General features: G+C 52.1%; 4 protein-coding genes across 4 annotated transcripts; 3 read left to right on the forward strand and 1 right to left on the reverse strand.

Moving 5' to 3' along the window:
• Positions 1–3,342: 3,342 nt before the first annotated feature.
• Positions 3,343–5,748, forward strand: UHO2_06979 (uncharacterized protein; the record flags this gene model as incomplete). Its single annotated transcript, XM_041560574.1, has 1 exon — positions 3,343–5,748. One exon carries the CDS (start codon positions 3,343–3,345, stop codon positions 5,746–5,748), a length of 2,406 nt encoding a protein of 801 aa, XP_041416508.1.
• Positions 5,749–7,539: 1,791 nt separating this feature from the next.
• Positions 7,540–12,942, forward strand: UHO2_06980 (uncharacterized protein; the record flags this gene model as incomplete). The annotated part of the gene is made up of 1 exon (XM_041560575.1): positions 7,540–12,942. One exon carries the CDS (start codon positions 7,540–7,542, stop codon positions 12,940–12,942), a length of 5,403 nt encoding a protein of 1,800 aa, XP_041416509.1.
• Positions 12,943–13,063: 121 nt separating this feature from the next.
• Positions 13,064–14,956, reverse strand: UHO2_06981 (putative ILV1 - anabolic serine and threonine dehydratase precursor; the record flags this gene model as incomplete). Its single annotated transcript, XM_041560576.1, has 1 exon — positions 13,064–14,956. One exon carries the CDS (start codon positions 14,954–14,956, stop codon positions 13,064–13,066), a length of 1,893 nt encoding a protein of 630 aa, XP_041416510.1.
• A 364-nt stretch (positions 14,957–15,320) lies between these two features.
• Positions 15,321–17,645, forward strand: UHO2_06982 (uncharacterized protein; the record flags this gene model as incomplete). The annotated part of the gene is made up of 1 exon (XM_041560577.1): positions 15,321–17,645. The coding sequence occupies one exon, from the start codon at positions 15,321–15,323 to the stop codon at positions 17,643–17,645; it is 2,325 nt and encodes a 774-aa protein (XP_041416511.1).
• Positions 17,646–17,973: the final 328 nt, after the last annotated feature.

Consider the following 17,973-nt stretch of genomic DNA (forward strand, 5'->3'; position numbering starts at 1 on the left):
GTGGGTTGTCGGATGGGGATTGAACTTTGATTTGGCCGAGACCCAGTTCTTAGTGGAGGTGACGTGGCATTTGGAAGTGAGTGTCTAGCCGAGGACTGCTGTAGTAGCATCCTCTGTCGATCGATCTCCTCGACCTCTCGATACCACTCCCATCTCTTCCCAGGTGGATTCCTCTCGAACTTCTCCTGTATGCTACGAGTGAGACTACCTCTGAAGAGATCAATCACTAGCTCATTGTCATCTAGGTTGACCTGTCCTTCCAAGTCTCTGAACCGCTCTACATGACGTGTGGCGGCACCAGGAGCATCACTTGTGAGTCTGAGAGCCAACAGCTTGTTGTATGCCTCCATCCTAGCATTGCGTGGGTTGAACTGCTCTGACAGTCGCTCTGTGAAGTAGTGCCAATCATTGAACAACCTTCCTTCTCTAGCTCTATCAATACGGAGCTTGGAGGTCCACCACTCTCTTGCTGTCCCTTCCAGTTGAGCACCCATGTGATTGATCATCCTAGACTGCTCATACACCTGGTTGAACTTAAACCATGCTTCGGCTTCTAGAATGAAGATCTCCATGTCTCGGGGATTGAACTTTGGAAAGGGGGTGGCGATGGGCTTTGACCGGTTAAGCTCTGCCATGATGCTGGTATCCTCCTCGTGGTCCAGGGGGTAAGGGTCCGTCCTAGTCCTGCTGTAGGGGTCCAGCTTAGTCTTGACATATCTTGGCCCAGTAGGTGAAGCATACTTCTCATAGTTGATGTCCTCCTGCTCATCCAGGTTGAATGAGACTGATCGTCTTGATCGTGGAGCAGGAGTAGGAGTATGTGGGTCTCCTATCATAGACTCATCTCCTCCTCCTGCTTGGTCTTCCGAGTGAAAGAGGTCCATTGTCTCCTCCCTACCCAGCTGAGCTCGTTGTAGTCGTTCCTCTCGATGACCCTGCCTAGTAAGCTCTAGCTGAGCTTCCAATAGAGTGAGTAGTCTATCGAGCTTATTGTTGAGGTCTGGGTCCGTCATGGTGATCGTGAGGAGCTGCTTGAACGATCCACTCTAATGTCAGGGGTCTCGCGCCTGAAACCCAGGTCGGTCTGTCGAGATACTCGGTGACTATCAAACTGTGCGACAGCTATTGTCTCGAGATACTCGGTGACTATCAAGTTGTGCAGTGACAGCAGGTGGCGTTTGTTGTATATACTATCGTAGGTTTCGGCTGACCTCTGTGGACACTCCGTTCAGGGGTAGCTCGGCACGATCAATATCAGTGTTATGATGACACCAAGGTCTGGTGTGGGTGTTGATGATGATGAGGTTGATGGTGTTGGTGATGAGATTGGTGATGTCGATGATAATGAGGTTGATGGTGTTGATGATAAGATTGGTGATGTCAATGATAATGAGGTTGATGGTGTTGGTGATAAGGTTGGTGGCGTCAACACGAGTGTCCAGTGTGTTGACTTGATGCTTTGAAGTGATCCCCGGACCGCAGTGGACTACTGCCTTCGGTTCTATCTATATCCGGACTGCTAACCTGCTATGGGCGCCTTCGGACGTCAGGTAGTGGTGATACAACACACACACTACGATGAGGAGCAACCTTGATAGATTGCTGCTATGCTGACTGTAACTAATGAGTACTTGTGTTTCTAAAGTATTGACTAGTTGTATGGTGAGTAGAGTGGATGGGGATCCACTCGACCTATGATGATGAGAAAGCATGGTTATATACCTCTTCACAGCATCGCCAGCGATGCTGCTCCTGCTCTCTCTCCAGAGAGTACTTTCTTCATCGAGTACTGCTCAGGGGCCTCTCCTGCTTGGCACCCCTGTGCCTCTTGAGTGGTGTCGACTCCTTCGACACTGCTCCTCCTCCTCATGACCTGTGTCGACTCCTTCGACACTGCTCCTCCTCCTCATGACCTGTGTCGACTTCCTGTCTCTCGAGCCCCTGAGTGGTAACCATCTGAGCTTGGTCCTCCTCATGGCTGCGCCTGCTCTTTGAGCTTGGTCCTCCTCGTGGCTGTGCCTGGTCCTCCTCGCATATGGGCTCAGTGCTCCTTTGCATGTGAATCCATAGGAGTCCATGGTCTCCATGGAGACTGCACTACGACCATGCTCTCTACTGGTATCGACTAGGTCTTCGATACCTGTGCTCCGTCCATATGAACCAGTGACCCTCCTGCTTCTTGAGCATCCAGGCCCATGACAGCTTGTTGCCATCATCGAAGTCAGAGTCGGAGTCGGTGTCTTCGTCGGCTTCATTGTCGATGACCTCTGGCTCATTCTCATTCGTGGCATCATTGTTTACCTGAACCTGGGTGTTCTTGCCTTTTCTGCTTCCTTTGGTCCTTATTTCGGTGTCTTCTACCATTGTTGTCGATGAGTTTCAGTTGGCTCAGTGATAGCTTCTTCAGACTCTTAATCAATTGAAGATAACAATTAATATGTGGCATTATCAGGGTCACGATCAGACTCCCTTTAACAACAGTCATATGTTCTATGTAATGCTTAGTTTTCATAGTGTGAACCTAAATGACAAACATGTATATATACTCCATTCGCTGCTCTAGTCCTATCCGAGGTGGGATGTGTCACTTCATTTGTACTCCTATGTTGCTATGATACTGAGTGCCACTGAGCTGTTGCCATGACAACAATCATATATCTCATTGTGCTTCTTGCTTAAGTAAGCCTCCTGTGCCTCGGTGTCTCGGCCGTGACACGTGCATCTTGCTTGAGTTGCCGACGCATCTTCAACTAAGGCTGGCTCGAGAGCTTTCTTCTTGTTTTCTTTTTTGTGAGAAGAAAGTGTTAGATCGGAAGAATAAAACAAAATCTACCCGATGCTGGCTGGAGTGGGTGGAGGAGGCCCGATCCCGATCCCGTCGGTGCTTTGCTGTGTCGTCGGTGCGTTGGAAAGCCGAGCCGAGTTGGGTTGTGTTTTTGTGCGAGTTGATCACCTTGGCTCTCTTTCTTTAGCCCCACCATCCTAATGGCCTCTGCGATCATTGCCATCTGCCCGCAGCTCGCTACATCGACATTCGAATAGCGCTAGCTTCAGCGCCGTATATCTCAGGCAAATCGAACACGATCTCCTTCAATCCGCAAGGCTCGGCGGAGGTAGCACGCACACACTTACACATCCCTTCCTCTTGACCCACGACATTGACACACCTACGAACAGCTCCACGATGAGCTTGTTTGGATGGATGCTGTGATTCTATTGCTCCTTCCGGCCTGCTTTTGCCGCTGCCGAATTCCAGTAGAGGCTCAGGGTCGGCAACAATATACTATCCAGCGACCCTACTATAACGACGTTGATTGCTGACAGCTCAGCGCCACCTCCGCCATGGACTCGATACCAGGCGATCAATGGATCACTGAGTACGCTCGATGGCTGCGAGTCCACGAAGCTCAGCTCGGCGACGTCGCAGCCTCTGCCGCTGCTGTCAAACGCAACGCCTCCTCCTCCTCCTCCTCCTCCAAGTACATTCGCAACGCACCACCACCACCATCAGCAGCACCGTCCACTTCGACCCTCTCATCCACCTTCTGGAACGTCGTCACCCTCGGTACCAGTACCCCCACCACCTCCGGCAGCACCCCGACTCCGCGACCTATGCTGCTCCGCCAAAACCCTCACAATCTCTACTACCTTGTCATCCGATTCGAAGCTCTCGGTCTCCCCATCGGCTCTCTCGACACTCCTATCCCCGTCGCAGCTCGGCCGATCTCCTACTTCTCCTTCGTCGCCGCCTCCTCCATGACGAACAAAGACGGTGATGATACAATGTCGATGTCCTCGATGCGAAGTCGCATTTCCGTCGTATCCTCCTCCCTCTCCTCTTCCCTATCCTGGTTCGCTTCCAGCGCCAAACCAGATCCGAGCAGAGACGTCAAGTACATCTACTCCTGTTTCACCAAGATCCCGAGCTTACGGCTGGGTCCGATACCAGCGAGAAAGTTGATCGACGATTTTCAAGATTGTCCGGGACAAAGGGCAGTTCCGTTGGACGTGTTCAAGAATTTGCAAGTGCTCCAGTTGGACGATGTCGATCCGAGAACGTTGATCGGATGGGATAGGGTCAGTGCAGGCTTGAGGAGTTTCAGCTGTAAGAAGAGTGGAGTGGAGGATGTGACTGATTTGTTGGTGGATTTGGTGGTTGTTGATCATAGACGGAGGAAGGGGGAGAAGGTCGACTTGAAAAAGTTGCGAAAGGTGGTAGGTGGCGAGCAAGATCTCTCTGCTTCTGACCTCGCTGATACTGATGCTTCTAACACTGATACAGAGGAGCCTCCTTCTACCACCACAGGCACGACTAGCCAAGAAGCATCTGCCTCACTGGTCAACCAACTGCCTTCACTAGCATGGCATTTCCTCCGCCACCTCAACCTTTCCTGCAACAATCTCACCTTGATCCCTTGCGAACCTCTCCGCCCACTGACAGCACTAACACATCTCGATCTAAGCTCGAACCTCTTCAACGCCGTGCCAGCCTCGCTCATCCATCTGCCATCGCTCACGTCGCTCAACATCAGCGATAACCTCATAGACTCGGTCCTTGGCATCTACGACACGCTTCCCTCTATTCGAGTTCTCAATCTTGCCAAAAACAGACTCGAATCACTCTGCGGCCTGGAAAGACTCTACACACTTGAACGAATCGATCTTCGCTCCAACGCGATCTACGAAGTTGGAGAAGTGGGAAGGCTAGCTCCGCTACCAGAAGTGAAACAAGTCTGGGTCAACGAGAATCCTTTCGTGGAGGAAGACGTAGATTGGAGAGTGCAAGTGTTTTGTGAATTTGTCAAGGAGGCGAGATGGGTTGTGTTGGATGGCAAAGAGCTTGGCTATTGGGAGAAACAGAGGGTTTTTCAACGTGTGCCCGGGGCTGAGGCGCTGATGAAAGGTGCGCCGAGTCGAGTGGTAGATACATCTAACAAGAACGATAAGAGTATGACGAGAGGAGCGGAGGAAGAAGCGCAGTTAGCAAAAGATGCTGCTACAACAACAACCAACAGTGTTGTTGTCGTTAAGAAGCATCATGCGCCCGCAAAGGATGCGGGAAGGGGGAGAAGCGAGTTGTTCTCACCTCCTTCTCAAACCAGTGACGAGGCATCTAGATCAGATTCAAAAACAAGAACCGAACTCGCAAAGAGGAGGAACCATAGAATAGTACAACTCGACGCCTCTATCGCCACTCGCCAGCCTAAAGAAGCAAAATCGAGCTCGAATCCGATGGACAACGCCAAGTTGACTTGGTCTCGTAGAGCAGGTGCAAGTGTCGCACAGTTAGCTTCGGACGATGTGGAAGAAGAAGCAGCAAATGTACGACAACGCATAGCAAGACCAGGCACAGGCTCCAGTGCTGCCTTGGCACGTCGTTCCCGCGTCACCACTAGTTTATACGACCCCGACTTGACACCCCAACCACCACGCACCTCGTCTACGTTGGGCGGGTTGAGGGAAGAACATGTTTCCACAACACCGCAACCTTCTACCAAAGAGCATGTGGGTGGGGTAGAGGGTGTAAGTAGCGGAAAACCGGATGAGTTGAGGAAAAGAATAGAAGCATTAAAGTCAGAAGTGGGAGATGACTGGTTGAGGATTTTAGCCAGAGGCGGTGGTGCAGATGGAGGCAATAGGGACTCGATTGCGTTGTCTACTAGTGTAAGGGGGGAGCAGCGAGGGGAAGCAGCGAGGGGAAGCAGCAAGGGGAAGCAGAAAGAAAGGGCGAGCGGGAAGAGAGGGTGACTCAAGCGGTACGCGGCAAGAAGAGGAAGAAGAAAGTACGTGATGGGACGCCTTAGTTGCATAGAGACGAAGCTGGTACTGGTGCTGGTGGCAGTGGGAGGCGGAGAGAAGCACGAATCACATAGCTCTACGATTGACCGAGTAACGAAGAGAGTGGCCACTACGAAGCAAGAGGTATTGATCAGTCACCGTACTTTCGATTGTGCGCAAAAGTGCCAACCATCAGCGCAACAAGAAAGCTGTCCCTGCTTACTGCCGCCCATTGCTACTGCCGCCCATTGCTAGGCATCCCCTGATCCCCTTCTGTGGCTCACATCAACAGCAATCCCGGACGTTCGACGGTCTCTGCCTCCAGTCAAAGCGATAGGGCAGGATGGGGGATAGTCAGATAACCGCCTTCTCGCACGAAAAAACAGAGATCTGATCTGATCTGATAAGAAGGAAGAGTTAAAAATTTTATCTGATCCGGTACCAAGCCTTGTACGACATGCCAAGCCTTGTACGACATGCCAAGACTTGTACGACATGCCAAGACAAACTGACAAGACACTAGCGCGGAATGCGACACTCATTCGCCGCAGTTGTCATTCGCCATCGAGAGGCAGTGGTGATCGATCGGGCGGATGTTAAGAAGGACGACCAACACTCTTCCTCTTAGCAGGCCGATTCGCGCGGTAAGCTGATTGGCCACACACACTGAAACACCGTTTCTTCCTTTCTTCCTTTCTTCCTTTGTTCCTTTGTCCCTTTGTCCCTTTCTCCCTTGCTCGCTAGCCGAGCCTTGGCCATGATGCATACCGGATCAAACGGCTCCGATCGTCAGCCACAATGTGATCTGATAACAATTTTTTACCCCCTCCCTCGTTTTGCACCCTCGGCGAGACTGGTTCTTGCAGAGATGTGCCTTACTCCGGTAGAACCCGCTGGGTGGGGTTGGGTCGGAGAGACTGAAAAGAGTTCACTCGTGTGCTCCGTCGTTCTGGTTTCCCCCTTCTTCAGTAAGGGTGATGCTTCTTCTCTTTATACCATCCACCTCTGTCATCTCAGCTGAGATTTATCTCCTTCTGTCTCGACCTTTTCTCGCGACAATAGGTATCAGACTAGACATTGCACCTCAACACCACCAAGCTCTTTCTGACGACGACCGATCTGCAGCACTAGTGGCTTGACGATCAGCTTCTGCCAAGCAGTCACTCGCAATCGTAAGTAAAAGTATACGGCACATCACAGCAGCTCGAATGAACACCCTTTGTTCGCTTGAACAACATCTTGGCTCGTCAGCAGAGATCGAGGCTTGTCCAAGCAGAGCAGACTCTGAGCGCCATTCGACTGGTTGTCCAGCCAACGCTTGGACCTTCGCCAACACATGCTTGAACACGCAAAGCAAAGTGTTGCGCGACCGTGCACTTGTACTCATCCACGTCGGCACGCATCAGTCTATTGTTGACTTTGGTTGGAGTGCATGCAGACACCTTTGTGCTGACAGAGCCTGCCGTACATACATCTCTTACCGCCAGTGCACACAAAAACTGACTCTAGCTGTCTTTGCCTTGTTCTTGCCGATCTTGTTCTTCAGGAGGCAAGATAGAGTTCTTGTAGCCACTCTGGAAGCGCTTCAACCCACTTGAAAGAAGCTCAACTCCCACCAAAACCTATCTAACCGCCGCTTTGGGTTCCTATCATCGGTCATCCTCAATCCCACCTTGGCAATCCCACCTTGGCAATCCCACCTTGGCAATCCCACCTTGGCAATCATCCGTGTCTAATCTTTGGCATTAAGAAACGCCGCCGATGACGTCCTCTTGCTCGCACAATACCGCCGGTGATGGCGAGAAGAAGGATCATGTCTCGGCTCAAAAGGAAGCTACTGGACTCGATGATGCGATTGCCACCAAAGACTTGGCTGAACCCTGCATGAACAGCAGCAGCAGCAGCAATCAAGCGGATGTTGTTGTTGACCAACACTCAGCAGAAGATCGCTCCGAATCCTTCGTTGCTTCTTCTGCCAACGCTAGGCATTCCTGCTCGTCGTCTTCGAGTTTTCTATCTCAGCTTCGACGAACTCCTAGAACGCCAACGGCTAGGTATTCTTTCGACGATCATCAGGATTATTTCCATCGATTGCAATGGGAAGCTCTACAACAGAACACTTCAACCGCACAAGATCATGTCTTGAATACTATGGCCTCGCCAGATCTCCCCACCTCCGCCACTGGGGATGTCAGCTCGCCATCGACCTCAAGCCCCCGCTCATCTTCAGCCTCGACAGTACTCGGCGACCAAATTCCAACTCAACCCAAACCTTGCACCCTCCAATCGAACGATGCTAAACCTACCCTCTCATCCCGCAAACGATCTAACTCGGTAGACGAAACCACCACCCTCACCCCTTGGCAAGGAAGCTTTTCTAATGGCAGATACACTTGCCGTCCACGACATGCTCATCCAGGTCCACCGTCAATCTCGGCTTTGCTGAAAAACCCAGCTCAGCATCGAGGCAAGCAAGCAGGTGGGAGGGCAAGATCAAACAGTCATTCTCATGATCCCCTTGGTTGGGCGCAGAGGGCAGGCTTCAGTATCTTTGCTGATGCAGGCATTCCGGGGCTCCCACATCCGGCCGTGTTGGCTGCAGGGAATCCGAGGCAAGGAGGGGAGCGGGAAAGAGGTGCTTCCGTAGATGCCAGTGGAATGCGAGCGAGCGAGTTTGAGAATACAATTCAGCCTTGGGATTCGCCCAGAGTTGCGCGCAGGAGGAGTTTGACTGTGGCAAACGCTGGAGCGATGAACAAGACACAGGTGAAGGATGAAGTAGTTCCACCTCTTCCTGTACCTGGTGCTGCTGCTTTCGTCGCTGGTCGAGCCTCGGTCGATGCTTCTGACCTACCAGCTTCGACCTTTCTCCAAAAGCAGCAAACACGGGCCTCTCAGCCCCACTCCGTCCTCCAAACTTTCCCCAGCGGCGGTGATGACGACCATGAAGAACGCTCCGGCAGCACATCAAAACCTACTTTCAAGGCCTCTCTTGCCTCCAACTACTTTTCTCTATACTCCGTCTGCGATCGCACCGACATGATCCTCCTCATCATCGGCACGATCGCTGCCATCGGTTCCGGAGTCCCTCTTCCGCTCATCGGCATTCTGTTTGGGCAACTCATCGATGGCTTCAATTCCGCCGGTTGCGGCACAGGCGGTCAACCCACCAACACGACGGCATTCCTCTCCTCGGTCAACGACAAAGTCTCCAAAATCGCCATCATCGCCGCCGTCAATTTCTTGCTCATCTGGACTTACACCACCTGCTGGTCCAACGTGGGCGAACGCATCGTCCGCAAAATGCGCAAGCGCTATCTCCGCTCCGTCCTGCGACAGGACATGACCTTCTTCGATACGCTTAAGCCCGGAGAAGTCGGTACGAGGCTCAGTGCGGATCTGCTTACGATCCAAAACGGAACTAGTGAAAAGATGGGTATTCTCATCTCTAGCCTCTCTTACTTCGCCACAAGCTACATAGTGGCGTTTGTTAAGCTTCCCAAGTTGGCCGGACAGTTGGTGTCGCTCTTGCCAGCATTTGCGATCGTCAGTGTCTTTGGGTCGAGGTTTGTGGCCAAGGCGCAGAAGAATACATCCACCCATCTCTCCCATGCCGCGAGTTTGGCGGCGGAAGCACTGAACAATCTTGCCGTGGTGCAAGCATTCGGCAGTCAAGCAAGGCTCTCGAATATCTATCAGAGTCATTTGGAGCTAGCCAGGAAACAAGGGACGATCAAGGCATTGGCGGCAGCGCTCGTGATGGGTTCCTTGTTCTTTGTGGCATACTCGGCCAATGCGTTGGCCTTCTTTTCCGGTAGTAACCTGATTGCCGAGTCAAGCAAGCCTAGTACGGTGGGGTCGGTGTATACTGTTATCTTCTTGCTACTCGATGCGTCGTTTATCGTTGGACAGATCGCACCGTACCTTCAGACCTTCTCTGCTGCTTCTGGCGCAGGGCAGGCGTTGAGAGAGACAATCGCAAAGAAGTCAGAGATCGACGCAACCGACCTTACTCAAGGCTACACTCCCGCTCCAGGGGACGTCAAGCAGATCGCACTAGAGCTCAACAACGTTGAATTCACTTACTCCGCTCGACCAGAGGAGAAAGCGCTTCGTGGGCTTAGCATCTCCGTCCCAGCAGGACACAGAGTCGCACTCGTTGGCCTGTCCGGATCAGGTAAGAGCACAGTCGCATCTCTCATCCAACGCTTTTACGACCCCACCTCCGGCTCGATCGCCCTCAACGGTAGCGATCTGCGCTCCTACAACGTCCGTTGGCTCCGCTCTCAAATCGGAGTTGTAGGTCAAGAAGCGGTCTTGTTCGATTCTTCGGTCCTTCAATCTATCGCTCACGGTCTTCTCGGTTCGCCTGCCCACGCTCATCTCCACTCGACACTTGTTCTTCTCTCGCAGGTCAACCAGGAATCCACCTCAACTTCTCTCTCGGATCTGCTCACTACTCCAGACCAACTCTCGCAACTGGAAGAAATCAAATCGCTATGCGAGCAAGCCGCCAAGTTAGCCGGCGCACACAACTTCATCACCAAGCTCCCCCACGGCTACGACACTCAAGTTGGCCAAGCGGGCGGCAAGCTCAGTGGTGGACAAAAGCAGAGGGTTAGTATTGCAAGGGCGATTGTCAAGCAGCCGAAACTGCTGATTCTGGATGAAGCAACCGCCGCGTTGGATTCCAGATCGGAGGAGGTGGTGGCGAAAGCACTGGATGGGATTAGTCAAGCGCTTACCACCCTTGCCATCGCGCATAGACTGGCGACGGTGAGAGAGTATGATGAGATTGTCGTGATGGGTGAAGGAAGAGTGTTGGAGAGGGGTACGCATAAGGAGCTCTTGAAGAAGAGAGGCGTTTATTACAAGTTGGCCCTCGCACAGGATACTGGCGCTAGTGGCGAGGCGGAGAAGGCGCCTCGAGATGGCGGTGATGGAGAGGAGCATGGTGTAGAGCAAGGCGCATCTCAACTCGAAAAGCTTGACAAGAATCCACCAAGAAGGATGGACGATGTAGCTGAACGAGACGAATCCCAATCATCCGCCCCTCCTGTCGACTCTGGTGCTCCTCCTTCTCGCAACTCTACCCATGGCGATCTTGCGGATGGCCAACGCACATCTCCTTGCAGCACTTCTAGAGAAGGGGAGGAGGAAAAAGTAACTCTTCGCTACCCGCCTCGTCTGATCCTCGGCCGAATCCTCTCCCTCGTCCGCTTGGAGTATGCTTACATTCTCCTGGGTCTATTGACATCGGCCATCATGGGTGGCTCCTACTCGGGCGAGGCGGTCCTCTTCGGCCACGTAATTGAAGCTCTAAACCCCCAATGTCACTCTCCCTCCTCGGTCAAATCCTCAGGTCGAGCATTCGGGCTATACTTTTTCATCCTCGCCCTCATCCAACTCTTGGCCTACTCGATCAACGGTCTAGTCTGGGGGCTCGTCGCTGAACGACTCCTCTTCCGTCTCCGTCGCGTCTCGTTCAATGCAATGCTCGACCAGCGTTTATCTTGGTACGATAGCCGAGATGAAAAGCCAGCAAGCATGATCGCCTCGCTCTCGAACGATGCTAATAACCTCGGTGGAGTAACGGGCACGGTGATTGGGACGATCTTCTGCATCTTTATCAACTTGATTGCTGGAATCTCTGTTTCTCTTGCTATTGCGTGGAGGATTGCAATAGTCATTCTTGCACTAGTGCCGATCATCCTCGCTGCGGGATACTTGAGGCTTAAAGTCTTGGCAGACTTCCAGAAACGGCACGAAACGGCGTACGTCAAGTCGAACTCGCTCGCCATCGAGGCTGTACAATGCATCAAGACGGTTGCTAGTTTGGGCCGCGAGGAGGATGTGATGGGAAAGTTCGAACGATCTCTAGAGAAACCTTACAAGGAATCGATGCGACACTTTCTGTTTGGAAACGTATTCCTAGCACTCGCACTGAGTATAAGCTACTTCATCTATGCATTCGCATACTGGTGGGGTAGTCAAAACATTGCAGAAGCAAGGTATAGCCAGACAGCATTCTTCATCGTCTTGCCCGCGTTGCTGTTCAGCGCACAGGCAAGTGGACAGTTGCTAGCATTCGCTCCTGATTTCAGTAAGGCTCATGTTAGTGCTGCCAACTTGTTTAGATTGATGGACCAACGCCCTTCTGCTCTGGCACAACGAGAAACACTGGCACTCGAGAAGAAGGAGGGGAGTCAGCACTGCAAGCAGTTGAAAGAAGATGAGGAACAAACTCCCGCCCAGCACAGCGAGGGTAGGGAAGATATCGTGCAAAACAAAGCACCATCAACGGTCGAGTTCGACAAGGTCAGCTTCACCTATCCCACCCGCCAAGAGCCGGCGCTGAAGCAAGTTAGTTTCAACATCCCACCAGCAACCTTGGCAGCATTTGTTGGAGAGTCGGGTTCCGGTAAGACTACAGCTATGTCTCTGATCGAAAACTTCTACACTCCCTCCAGCGGTACTATCAAAGTGAACGGTCTCGTCACAAACAAAACTCCCGACCAAATCTTGAGAAGAGACATGGCAATTGTCCCACAAGAACCAGTGATATTCTACGGAACAGTGCGATTCAACATCCTACTCGGTCTCCAACCCGACCTTTCCACTTACCGCCCCACACCCAGCCTTTCCTCCAACAAACGTCGTCGATTGTCCCCCGCACAGAAGCAAGATCTGGCAGAACAAGAGCAACTACTAGCACCCTACCGAGAAGATACGAGCTGGCAAACGTCGATCCCAGACTCTGTCATCCATTCTGCATGCCAAGCAGCTGGAATTCACGACACCATCATGTCCTTTTCCAAAGGTTACGAAACCCTCATCTCTTCCTCCCAACTCTCAGGCGGTCAGAAACAAAGACTGAGCATCGCAAGAGCATTGGTCAGGAAACCAAGATTATTGTTGCTGGATGAAAGTACAAGTGCATTGGATAGCCAAAGTGAACAAGCCTTCCAAGAGACACTACAAAGGATCAAGGAGGAGGGAAAGTGTACCATTCTAGCTATCGCGCACAGGATGAGAACGATCAAAGATGCCGATATCATCTTTCTCTTCAATGGAGGCCAAGTCGAAGCGAGTGGTAGCTATGCCAGCTTGTTGAGAGAAAGTGAAGCCTTTAGAGCTATGGTCAGCTATCAGTCGCTCAACTGAAACCTCTCTTGGACAGCAAGATATCAAAACACATACCTTACTTGGCCAAGATGGAAAAGGTATATTGCGATGCATATCTACGTATGCGCAACCATGCCAAAATGTATCAAGCCGAGTGAAATCAAACATCAGCACCAAGATACCTTCGAAGAACGGGATTGTGCGTCTCTTCATGATACATGTAACCCAAATCCTTCAAAAACTGTTCGAGCTGTTCATGGTCCTGTTTGGGCGCCTGAATGCCCAGCAGAATCTTACCAACATCTGCACCATGGTTTCTATAGTGGAACAAGGAAACATTCCAACCGCTCTGCATGCCAACCAAAAACTTCCTCAGCGCACCTGGTCTCTCTGGGAACTCAAATCTGAAAACCCGCTCGTTGTCGACACTTGTCTTCCCACCGACGAGGTAGCGGAGGTGAGACTTGGATACTTCATCGCCGGAAACGTCGATTGCTGTCATTCCATCCGCCGCTAATCCTGCTAGGATAGATTCTAGCTCCGACCCGCCAGAGAGAGTGCTTGCTGTGAGCCAGTCTGCCATCCGAGCAGGCTCGGTGTTGAGAGAGGCGGTGGAGGAGGACAGTGAGCCGCAAGCAGCGGTGGTGGGGGGACTGTTTTCAGTGACAGGCATTGCGCCCGTTCCTGGTGCCTCCGCTGAGGTGGTAGGGGGCGGGAGAGACGTCTTGGTACCATTAAGCATGAACGAGAGAAGGATTTGAGCTTTGTGCCGGTCAGAGTATCGATAACTGAATTCAGTTACTGCCCGCGGGTGAATGTGGTTGTGCAACCGAAGGAATGCTCCAGGCTCTTCTGCGATTTCTACGCTGAGGAGTGCTTCTTTGTTCTCGCCCAACTCAGCTCGTTCTGCAACGAAGCGGAGACGGCCAAAGTTCATATTTGCGCCAGAAACGAGGGCTACGAACTTTTTTCCGCTTCCAGCCAAACCATGTGTGGCAATGTATCGCTTCATCCCCGCGACAGCTAAAGCACCGGAAGGTTCAGGAATGGACCTGGTATCTTCGAACACATCCTTGATCGCAGCGCAAATCTCATCATTATTCACCCTAACCACTCCATCCACCGTCTCCCTGCAGATCCTGAAACATTCCTCTCCCACAATCCTCACCGCCGTACCATCGGCGAACAAGCCGACCTCATTGAGGAGAACCCTATGGCCTGCCTCCAACGATTGCGCCAACGCGTCAGCATCAAACGTCTCAACGCCGATCACCTTAACATGCGGAGGAGCAATCCTCTTAATATACGCCCCCACCCCGGCCAACAAGCCTCCGCCTCCGACACAACAAAAGATGGCATCCACCGTACTCATATCCGTCTGTCTGCAAATCTCAACCGCAATCGTCCCCTGCCCGGCAATGACCCTCGGATGATCAAAAGGAGGAATAATCGTCAATCCATACGCCTTGCTCAACCTTGTACATTCCGCTTTCGCCTCATCGAAATCCTGTCCGAACAAGACGACATTTGCACCCATCCTCTTCACATTCGCCGTTTTGATCTCGGGCGTCCCCTTGGGCATAACGATCGTACAGGGAATACTCAGGTGCGCTCCTGCCATCGCCACTCCTTGCGCGTGGTTTCCGGCGGAGCAGGCGATGACGCCTTTCCATTTTTGCTCCGAATCGAGTTGCTGCATCATATTGAATGCACCCCGAAGTTTGAAGGAAAAGACGGGTTGCAGATCTTCGCGCTTGAGGAGGACGGAGCAGCCAGTCTTTGCCGAGAGGTTGATGCCAGGTTGGAGAGGCGTTTGCTTGACAAGATCGTAGATGTCTGCGTTGAGGATGAGACGCAGGTAGTCGGGCGTGTTGTCGGGTTGCATCAGGTGGGGTGGCAGGTCGGTGTAGAGATGGGTGGGAGGGGTGGTGTCGGAGGAGGGGGGAGGGACCGAAGGGGTGATCGAGTAGTCGTTGAGCGCTCGAGAGGAGGGGAAGGGAGCGGAGAGGTAGGCTAAGGGTGTACCGGTGTCGGACGAGGTGGTCGCCATCATCTTGAGCGCAACAAGGTGAGACAGGCGAGATGGAAGGCTCTATTGATGCACAACTATGGCGAGCTGTTGATGGTCAAGAAGAAGGAGCACTTTGTTTCAATGCTCCCCGCTTTTCGTCACGTGGACCTTGAATTCTTCTCCTCTTAACTTGCTTAGTCATCATTACCAAATCACGGTGTTCTTAGTCATCATCACCTAATCCTAGTGATCTTAGTCATCATCACCAAATCATGGTTGGTTGGTTTTTTTTAATCCTCCTCCAAAAAAAAATTGAAAAGTGGACTGTCGAACCCCTTGTTCCACCACCATCCCTACCTTGTTTTTCCTCATCACCACCAACCGCCTATCGATGCAACTGCTCAAGATGGGTCGTCAACAGAGGAAACAAGACCGCCAAGCGCGCAAAAAGACGAAAATCACCGCCACCCATTCCCATTCCACCGGTTCTCACCTCTCTATCGGAAAACAAACTTGCAATGCATCCTTCGTTTTCAACAAGAACCAATTCTCCTCGCTCATCAACAAAGGCAAACAACGCCAACTGCAACAAGAACAGGCAGCTGCTCAACGAAGAGGGGGAACGCTTACCGAACATGTATCCACCCTTGCCGAAGGGAGTAGTATCAGAAAGGATCTCGCTTCCGCTGTTGCCAACTCCAACTCTACGCTTCTCCAAGACACCACTCCAGCAGAGGAGCAAGCAGATGCAACATTCATGCGAGAACTAGACCCGACTTTGACAGGAAGGAGGGATAGCAGCATCAAAGCGTACATGCGAGAGCTTCGAAAGGTAGTCGATAATGCAGATGTCCTTCTCCAAGTACTCGATGCTCGTGATCCACTCGGATGCAGATCTTTGCAGACGGAAAGGATGTTGATGCGGGCAGGCAAAAAGATCGTCCTCATCCTAAACAAGATCGATCTGGTACCCAAGAGTAATGTCGAAGCATGGCTCAAGTATCTTCGGCACGATTTCCCCACACTCGCATTCAAAGCTTCCACTCAATCCCAACGGAATAATCTCTCGCAGGGAGCGAACGCCGTCAACTACTCCAAGACCTCTTCTTCTATCGACGCTATCACCGGCGGAAGCGAGGCCATCGGCGCAGGAGCACTTGTCGAGCTCATCAAAAACTATTCTCGAAGTTTGAACCTCAAAACATCCATCGCCGTCGGTGTATTTGGTGCTCCGAACGTCGGCAAGTCCTCTCTGATCAACTCACTCAAACGCGCACGGGTTTGCAGTGTCGCCTCTACACCAGGTCACACTAAGGTGGTACAAAGCGTTATGCTGGATAAGTCGGTGCGCCTGCTCGACTGTCCAGGGATTGTATTCTCGGATGAATCAGCCTCTGGTGCCGCATCACTCGGTTTGAGCCCGGACGAGGTTCGAATTCGACGACAATCGGCGCTATTACGAAACGTGATCAAAGTAGAACTGGTAGAAGATCCGATTACACCAGTCGAAGCAATCATGGCTCGAGTCGAACCGGACCACTTGAGCGAGCTATACGGGTTGCAATGGTTCCAGCCGGGAGATGCGCAGGATATGTTGATGCGCATTGCCGTTCAGAGAGGTAGAATGGCAAGAGGGGGGAAAATTGATATTGAGGGTACGGCGAGGAGTGTACTGCACGATTGGAACGTGGGGAGGATCAAGTATTACAGCCAGCCGCCGGCTTTGCATCGCTCAGCTATCCTAACAGCTGACAACCCTGATAAAGCGGAAAGGGGGACGCAAGGGGAGCGAGAAGGAGGAGTGGAGAACAAGTTAGCTGAGAGTACGACGATTCTGAGTGGATTTAGCGAGGCGTTTGATTTGGCCGGATTGCTGGGTGAGGCCGACGCAGAAGTGTTTGGTGTTGGGACGGGTGAAGCTAGTGGGCCGTTACCTGAACCTCCCGCTCCCCGAATCGCACCCTTGGAAGAGGAGGAAGAGAAGGAGGAGGAGGCAATTGAGGATGATCACGCACCCCCCGCTGCCGCCAAAACCGTCCCTTGGTCGACCGCTTCGCCTGTAGTAGGGGATGCATCCCATCGTTCAACACTGGGCAAACGATCTCGTCGATCATCCTCGATCTCGTCTGCTGGCGAGGATAGCGATGATGACTTCCCCTCTCGTACTATCGCTGTTCCTGGCCTAGACGCAGACGATGACGACGATGATGCATCATGCGGTATCCTACCCTCTTCCACCCTTCCCCTTGAAGAGGCGGGGGTAGGTGGAGGAGAATGGAACGACAAGCTCACTGCCAAAGCCTCTTGTAAGCGTGCGGCTGAACCCTCTCTGGCATTCTCACCAGAAGAACTCGCCCAAATGGCACAACCCACCGGCGCAGCTCGGCGCAAACTTAAAAAGCTGAAAAAGCGTGCAGACAAAGCAGGCGCTGGCCTCGTGGTCAAGTTACAGGAATCGAAACTGGACGAAGAGATGGATGAGAATACCACCAATGCGGAAATGGCAGTCAACGGGAAAGGGATCGGCGGCGGCATGTTTGGTAATATTACTCTACCCGAGAAGAAGAAAAACAAAGGAGGCGGTGGGATAGCAAAAAAGACAGGAAGCATGTTTGACATCTTGATGGAGGGTCAAAACATGGATTCTGATGAGGAGGCGGAAGGGGAAAAGGCAGCACGGGCAGCAGCAGTTGTCGCTTCGACTGCGCAAGATTACGAGCAAGAGCTCTGATACTCACATTCTCAAGGATCGCTTTGATCATCGCAATGCTCATCATTCACAACGATACGAGCTGCTCCAGTGTCTGTCGAGCAAAGGTTTGCCTTTGACCATGTGTCCAACCTGGAGTTAGCTGCCATTGGGATTTCCGAGATCCGAAGATGGAGATGGAGCCGATTTCCGAGATCCGAATATAAAGCGAATTTCCGAGATCCGAAGGTGGAGCAATTCCATTCATATTTTTATTTTTTTTGGTATTTGCGAAGGATCTTCTCAACCAACCTTTCCCTCCTCAACCTTTCCCCCTTTTCCCCCTTTCCGTCTTGCCACCTTCACTCCA

The sequence above is a fragment of the Ustilago hordei genome, assembly GCF_900519145.1.
Source record: "Ustilago hordei strain Uho2 genome assembly, contig: UHO2_contig_22, whole genome shotgun sequence".
In the NCBI taxonomy this organism is placed as follows: Eukaryota; Fungi; Basidiomycota; class Ustilaginomycetes; order Ustilaginales; family Ustilaginaceae; genus Ustilago; species Ustilago hordei.